This window comes from Nothoprocta perdicaria, unplaced genomic scaffold, assembly GCF_003342845.1.
Source record: "Nothoprocta perdicaria isolate Ctin4 unplaced genomic scaffold, notPer1 scaffold_3, whole genome shotgun sequence".
Lineage (NCBI taxonomy): Eukaryota > Metazoa > Chordata > Aves > Tinamiformes > Tinamidae > Nothoprocta > Nothoprocta perdicaria.
Window position 1 is genome coordinate 1,055,913 of NW_020455532.1, and position 7,961 is coordinate 1,063,873.

At 55.8% G+C, this 7,961-nt stretch overlaps 1 protein-coding gene across 1 annotated transcript in view; it reads right to left on the reverse strand.

The window, feature by feature from the left end:
- Positions 1-3,100: 3,100 nt before the first annotated feature.
- The window catches only part of STMN3 (stathmin 3), a 13,031-nt gene continuing 8,170 nt past the window's right edge, over positions 3,101-7,961 (reverse strand). The window contains exons 2-5 of the mRNA XM_026041906.1: positions 7,061-7,156; positions 6,632-6,807; positions 5,708-5,899; positions 3,101-5,570 (exon numbers count right to left, since the gene is read on the reverse strand). Coding sequence (XP_025897691.1) covers positions 5,511-5,570; positions 5,708-5,899; positions 6,632-6,807; positions 7,061-7,156 — 524 coding nt within the window. The 3' untranslated portion in view covers positions 3,101-5,510. The remainder of the gene's footprint in view (positions 5,571-5,707; positions 5,900-6,631; positions 6,808-7,060; positions 7,157-7,961) is intronic.

The following is a 7,961-nucleotide window of genomic DNA, read 5'->3' on the forward strand; positions in this document are numbered from 1 at the left end:
CGCGCTGGCCCCCGCGCACGCGCAGTGGCGCCGCGGGGACTTATTTGGCGGGGGAGCCGCGGCGCGAGGCGCCTGTGAAATAGGTGCCGGGGCGGCGCGCTGCGCATGCGCGCGGGGCGGGTGGCGGGAGCGGGGCGCTGCCGCGCGCGTTCCGCGGTGCCGGGGAGGGGGTGTCTGCGCGTGCACCCCCCCCAGTGCAGCCTGCATGGTGGGGTCCGCATGCACCCCCGTTTGTGCGTGTCCCCCCACCCCCTCGGCCCATCTTGCATGGGGGGTTTGCAGCCCGGCTTGTGCATGTGCAGGTCCCTGCGGTTCTGCGTGCTTGGGGCGGGGGGGGGGGCATTCYCAGTTTCGTGGGCTCCCTGCCCCATCAGTCCTGTTTGCGTGGGGAGGGGATCTGCACTGCACCCTGCGCTGCGTGCATTTCCCCGCCTTGCAGCCCTGCGTGCATGCGGGGGTGGTCTGTGCACCCCAGGCTCTGTGTGACCCCCTGCCCAGTCCTACATGCACCAAGGTGGGTCCTGCAGCACCTTGGCACAGGGCTGGGGACGTCCCACGGGCACCTGGCACCGCATATTCCCCCGCATCCCTCTGTGTCTCCCCCACATCCCTGTGGATCTCTCCCCATCCCCTCGGGTGTCCGGGTGCAGATAGGAAGCCCCTGGGTGCATTGGGAGCCTTGGGGGGGCTCATGTGCGTGTCCACCCTGGACCCTTCCTGGGCATGGCTTGGCTATTGGCGTGGGATGTTTGGGACCACGGGGGTGCCTGTGGTCCCTGGGGGCACCAGTGCAGGCCCTGGGGTGCCCTGGGGCTCGCGGGGGTCCTCAGTGCCCCCCACCCGCACCAAGGCTCTGCCGGGCTGCTTTGCCACCACCAAAGCCCTAATAAAATKAAGGACATTCAGATGTTCTCTGGGAACTTTTTTACTCTGCTTCTCAGTAGGGAATTTTGGGAGGGGGAAGAAAGCGATGATTTGTCCCTCGCTCAGACACAGCTCCCGCATTGACAGGAGCTGGGAGGCGCTTGCCCTGTTCATGTCCCTTTAAAAGTACACTGATTCCCGCCATAATTTGGCCCAAAACTTGGTGTCGCCCTGCCTGCAAGCAGGATGCCCACGGGCACGAGGGCACAAGGACAGTGCTGAGTATCTGCTGCACAAAGGAGCCACAGCTCCAAGGCACCAGGCCTTTTCCAAGGAAAAACAAAGGAAAAATAACCCTTTATGTGGGTACCATTATGTCCTTTACTTATTATATCCTTTATATATATTTTTAAGCGTTCTTACAGCTGGGCCAGCAGCGCATGGGGAAGCGGGAGGCGGCGCTGCACTTCCAGTCAGGTCGTTATCACGAGAAGCATGAAGGTCGCGTTGCAAAAATAGAGATCCTGTTTGCGCGGGCGCCGCCGCAGAGCCGGCCCCAGCCCGCCCCGGCGCCCGCAACCCGGGACCTTTCCAGGAGCAGCTCTGCGGCCCTTGCTGCAGAAGGGACGTGGTTGTGGCCGCGGGGACGCTCTGGGGGTCCCCCTTGCCCCCGACATTGCTGCGCCGCTCGTGCATGGTCTAGCTGGGATATATTCCATTGGTAACCGCCTCCTCCGCGGGTTTTTGATGCTCCCCTGGAAGGGCTTTTCCTGCCCATTCCTGCCCATCGGGGCTGTTTGTTTGCTTTTCCTTCCTTCAAGCCTCTAGCCGTGTTTTTCTTGGAGAAGGGAGTTAAAYCATGGATCTTGCTGCCTTTACATCAGCTGGGGATATGAAGGATTACACCCGTGAAGGACAGAGAAGCTTCACTTCTATTTTGTTAAATTTCCACCTTGTTTTTTTGTTTAATGCACTTTATTATTCTCACAGCACAAGCAGAATGAAACCAGTGAAATAACGCGCAAGACAGACACCTGTGGTTTCATACCAAGTTTATTTCCTTTTTTTTTTCCATTTTTTTCATAATCACTTCTTTTGCACAACAACAACCTCGAGCTGACAATGAAACGGACCCGGAGGAAACCCCGCAAGGCTCCGATCGCGCTGGGAAGCCGTTTCCCGACCCCAGCAGGGATCCCRGCCCCGCATCCCAGGCGGGAGAACCGGGAGGCTGCAGCGTGGCTGGCGCCGCTCGGGCTGTCACCTCCCTGCGCCCTGGGGACGGGGATTGGGGACCCGCGGGTGGTGGCAAGGGTGCAACGGTGCAATCCGCATGGCTGGTGCTAAAAGCCACCCTGCCTCCGGGTTACAGCAGGATCGCTTCCACGATGCCCCTTTGCACAAGATCCTGCTCCCTTTGCACAGGTCTTGCTCCCTTTGCACAAGATCTTGCTCCCTTTGCACAGGTCTTGCTCCCTTTGCACAAGATCTTGCTCCCTTTGCACAGGTCTTGCTCCCTTTGCACAAGATCTTGCTCCCTTTGCTCGCTCCCTTTGCACAAGAGGCTTCCCCGCAAGGACAGAGCTGGCCTGGGTGTCCTGCCGTCTCCAGCGCGTTTGCTGGCCAGGCAAGGCGGCTGCAAGAACCAGGTCCACCTGAGCGCGAGGCTGGTCTTTAGCTGCACCAGGGATTGCACTAACGGGCCGTAGCCGGCACCATGAGGACACCGGTGCAAGGAAACACGTCCCGGGCCTCCGGAGCCATGCATGGAAGGGTCGCTCTAACTAGACACAACCCGTCCCCAGCATCTCCGCCACGGTGCAGACCAGACCTCAGCACCTCAGGTGCCCCTTGGCTGCAGGGGACCGACTGGAGCATCCTCACGCGGAGCGGGGATCATGGCCAGTGATGTATCCCACTGGGATACATGCCATGAGCATGGAGTTAAGCACCGTCTTTATCACGTCTYGGCCCGTCCTCACTCTCCGCGAGCCTCGGAGCGGCCTCTGGCTGCTCCCGTCCCCGCGGGACGCGGCGCCCCGGCTGCGGAGCGGGCACCGGGCCGGCTCTGCCCCGCGGGAGCCGCGTCCCCGCGCCCGGCATCCTGCCCGCGCCCGGCCCCCGAGCTCCTCCGACCGCAAAGATCCAGTGAAAACGGCCATTTCTCCTGCTTTAAGCTTCCTGCTCATGAATACAACATTTCTGATCATCATCATCATCATCATCATAGTACTAAAAACAGTATTTACAACAAGCTTCAGGTCAGAATTACACACCAAGCAAACACTCAGCACCACAGAGAGTAGGACAGGGTTAATATCTTGCAGATACCTTCTCAGATCCCACCAACGCGGGACACAGACATTTGACAGTTTCAACCATTTCTTACACACAAACATTTCGTTTAAATTACTTTTTTAATTTTTTTTAAACTTTTTTTTTTTTTTTTTTTGAAATGGATCGTCGCTATATGGATGAGGTGATGCTGGCGGTGACTCCGCGCTCTACACAGATGCTTATCTAAGACAGCTGCTACTATAAACTGATCCTTAGCTACTGTTAAGAAATTCAACCCTCAGTTTCCTTCCCTTTTCCCTCTTTGCCCCAAATATTTCCCATCCCTGGATGGTGCTGGGGCTTCCTAGCAGCCCAGGCCCCCTCCGTTCCTGGGCAGAGGGGGTGAATAAGGTTCCTTGTAGGAGCAAGGATGCTCCTACCATCCTGATGGTTCCCCCGCCATCAGACAGGTCATGGCCATGGAGAGATCTCTCCCTAATCCAAATGGGAATCCTGGGGAGATGAGCAACGAGGCTTGGGATTTGATTTCCAGCAGCTGCTGCTCTTTGGCATTCGTTGGGTTTCCGTGCCCGGCCGGTGCTGTCTGGGGGCAAAACCAGATCCCAGAGCAGGCAGAGCCCTTGGACCTCGGAAAGACTCGGCAAGGAGTGTGTCTAAGAAGGAGCAAGAGGCAAGTGGCCCCGTTATTCCAATGCAAAGCGCTCGTCTGCTGCAGTTCCTGACCGCCGCCTGGCACCTCTGTGCCAGGTTAAGGCACCCGCCTGCACCCTCGGTGTCATTCGTGTCCCTGTGCTCCATCCGCGACGTTCCCAGGCAGGTTCGCAAGGCAGGAGCAGCGGCAGCAGCGCTATGTGTGCTAGTGAGAGGAGGGCACATCGCTCGGCTGTGGGCACGGCGGCTGCCGGGACCTCAGCTAGCTTCAGCAATCACAGCGTTAGAAGGTTGGGAAGTTCACAGGCTTTAGCTTCAGCAATCATGACATTAAAAGATTGGGAAGTTCACAGGCTTTGATAGTCAGCTGTTTAGATCGGACCTTACAGCTATCACTGCCACGCTTGAGTATTTTCTACTTGTCTCTACCTCCATGGAGAACCTCTTCTTAAAACAGGCCTTGAAAAGCTCAAGGTAGACAACAAACGAGCACGTGAACCTCTCCCCACTCTTCGTCTCCTCCTCTCTTTGCTCCATCTTTTCCGAAGCTGCAAGAACCCTGCATGCAACCAGCGTGCCCTTCCTCGCAACGTGCCACCCAAGAACCAGAGCTCTGTGGCTTATTCCGTGAGCTCTGGTCTCAATGTGCGCCCTGAGTCACATCCATCTTTGGAAGGAGGGAAGGACGATTATCCCGCTCGCTAAAGGCCTGTGGGCTACTTTGCAATCATGCACCACTTCTATTTGAATTGGTTTCTCACTGGAGTGAAATATTGTGTTTGGGAAAGCACTGGACAGGCCTGGAGACCCAGCCTCGTCCTCCTGGGACACCCAAGGGCCCAGGTTCAATAGAGGCAAGAGCAGCACAAGGTTCTCCTGAGCTGCTTGACCAAGCTGTCTTGGTCTTCCCTCTCTTGGACAAAGACCACCTCAGTCTACAGGCTTGTGCAGTCTGCTATCAAGTCAACTAGGCTATCAAGTCATGCTTGCTGTAATAGGGACTTCCAGTGAGGTGGGCACCTCTCACCAAGCTCTGGTTTGAGACCCCGAGCTATTTGCATTTGCGCTATCAAAGAATCATCCACAGATAACGACTTTTGGTCACTGCCTACCTGGGCTGGCTTCAGGTAATAACCAGGAGGTGGAAAGGTCTGCGCGCCGTAGCTCCCTGAGCCATCCCATCCCTCTCTTATTCCCGTCTCCTACTACTGGGAAATAAAGAATCTATTAGTTACACCACTTCACATAAAGAAATCAGCACTTGCCATTGTTCTCAAACTGATATTTGGCTCAGAGCAAACACCAAGAGTAGTAAAAGCCCCGGATAAGAAATCCGTATCTCCGTGACACTGCTGGTTGAATTTATTAATAACTTAATTCTTTACATCAGTTTAAGAAATATCTTTTAAAAAAAGGACAACTCCCCCCCCAAAGAAGCTGTTTGATTGCCTGATTCATTGATCCTATATTTCATGTGAACTAGTTGCTATTCTGCTTAGAGGTCCCTATGATCTGTGAATCCCCACGAGTACTGAACGATTAAGGATGCGGAGATAGAGAAGCGTGTGGCTGGGGCACTAACACCGGGGCAGGGAAAGGATGGAGACCCGAATGCTGCATCTAGACAAACAAAAGAAAAKGTGTGGGTGGGTCGGTTTGTTAACAGGAACCAGGTGCCAGAGGTGTAGAAAAGCCCTTTATCCGGAGATCTCCTCCCGCTGTTCCTTGTTCCTGCGAACCTCGGCCGCATGCAGCTCCTGCAAGGACAGAAGACACCGACTAGGCGTGAGGATACCCAAGATGTAGATGCCCCAGGGGCACCGGGCGAGCGCGGTCCCGCCGGGACCGGGACACGAGGACCCAAGGGGCCAAGGACACGGGCTGTCTCGCTTGCCTTCTCGCGGAGCCGCTCTCTCAAGGCGGCCAGGTGCGCCTCGCGGATCTCCCTGCTCAGCTCCATCTTGTAGTTGAGCTTCTCCTCGGCCAGCCGGCTGAAGTTGTTGTTCTCCTCCAGGGCCTTGTGCAGCACCTCCCGCTCGTGCTCCCGCTTCTCCGCCAGCTGCTTCAGCACCTGCGCTTCCTGGGTCTGCGGGAGGCAATGCCGTGGGAAAACATGGAAGGGCCCAAGAGCCTGGCCAACAGCCCCATCTCCACATCTCCCACTGCGTTAGCTGCTAGGGACCTCAGCCCGTACGGACCTCACGCTAGGGACCTCAGCTGCTAGGGACCTCACATCTGCGGCATCGGAGACCACCACGTCTCAGTGGTGGCCAGTGACAGGACAAGGGGCAATGGGTGCAAGYTGAAACACAGGAGGGTCCATCTCCAGGTGAGGAGGAACTTCTTGACTGTGAGGTGACAGAGCCCTGGCACAGGCTGCCCAGGGAGGTTGTGGAATCTCCTTCTCTGGAGGTCTTCAAAACCACCTGGATGCCACCCTGTGCCCTGTGCTCTGGGTGTCCCGGTTTGAGCGGGAAGGTTGGACTGGATGATCTCTAGAGGTCCCTTCCAACCTTGAAGATTCTGTTCTGTTTGTCTGTGCAGTTTTAAGAGCCGAAGGAAGATTGTGACCGGGTTCAATTTCCTGCCTAAAACAGGCTGCAAAATTCACCGAGCGACTCCCATGCCTCACTCGATAACTTATAGATGAATAAGAACTCGTGTAAGGACATGATTTCCAGTTATTTTAGATTGCTCTTGATAGGGGAATTTTAGGGCTTGGTGCAATTAGGAGCAATCACACAAAACTCACACAAAACAAAAAAAAAAGAACAAATCACACAAAAAATAACATAAAAATTATGGAATATCTCCTTACCTTCCTCCTCTCCTCGGCAGCCTCCAGCCTCCTCTGCAGCTCCTCCAGGGACAGATCCTTCTTCTTGGGGGGAGAGGAGAGGATTGGGCTCTCGGGGGATAAATCCGAAGGGGACTTCAGGATCACTTCAAAGCTCTGGCCCGATGCCCTCTTATCCAGCTGCTTCACCTCCATATCTTTGCGAAGGGGAAAACCAAACAAACAGAAGGAGAGCGGTCACCTGAAGGCCATAAAATAAACTGTAAAAGACAACTAGGGCCATAAAATAAGCTGTGAAAGGCGACTAAATTGAGACCGTCGGTTAAAACGTGGATTGCTCCTCCAGTGTGGGACAGCTCAGGGTGCCCAAGAGCTCCCATGGTCACCAAGGCTGCTGGCAAGGGACATATGCAAACAATTCCCGAGCTTCTCTACGGACACCATACGTACCTCCATACTGGTAGATGGTATTGGGATGAGGCTGGGTGTGGAAACAGGAGCAGATGAGAGAGAGCAGAGACAGCTCCTTCATTTTCTCCTTGTAGGCTGGAAACAAAAATAAGCAGGAGCAATGAGAAGAGTCTAACAGCAAAGTCAGGTCTTTTTTAATGGGGGAAAAAAAAAACCCAGGAAGCAAGCAGACACAAGAAAACTCCATTTTTAACTACCAGAATCTATGGAGGCTTTTCCAGGCTGCCATAAGGTGCCAAAATGTCCCCAGGGACTGTCTGACTAGAACAGCCTAACCCAGAACTAGCTGCTAGGGTGGCAAACGCCATGGGGGACGCACAGCAGGATCCTACYGTTTCAGAGAGAAATTCCCGTGCAGGATTTCTGCCCGGAGCAGCTGATGGGCCTCACCATGGGCTAAGCCTACGGCAAGGGCTGTCCCGCAAGCCTAGCTCCAGCAAGCCTGGATCCGGGAAGGAGCCCCGGCTCCGCACGCTCCCCAGGGAGCTCTTCAAGGGATGCCCAGATACGCGTGGCCGGACCCGCTCCGAGCCCCTTGGAGCCTCCCCTCTTCCTGCCTCCACCTCCTGGCGCACGTGTCCCGGTTTCCAGTCCTTGCCCTGCTTCTGGATCCCCGCACGTCCCTGGGCTGCTGACCTTGCTTTGTGCCTCGGCTGTGGAGCTCCTGCTCTGATCTACTTGTCCGCAGAGATCCGCCTGCAGCCCCGCCGCCRCCACCACGCTCACTTTGCAGCAAGACCCTCCGCCCGGCGGGGAAAGGCAAGAGCCCTTCCCTGGGGCGTCTGGATAAGCACTTGCAGACCGGGAAATTGCAGGAACCAGCCTGCAGGTTTCCAAAGAGTCAGTACTGATTCGCAAGAGTGAGAGCTTTCCAGCTAGC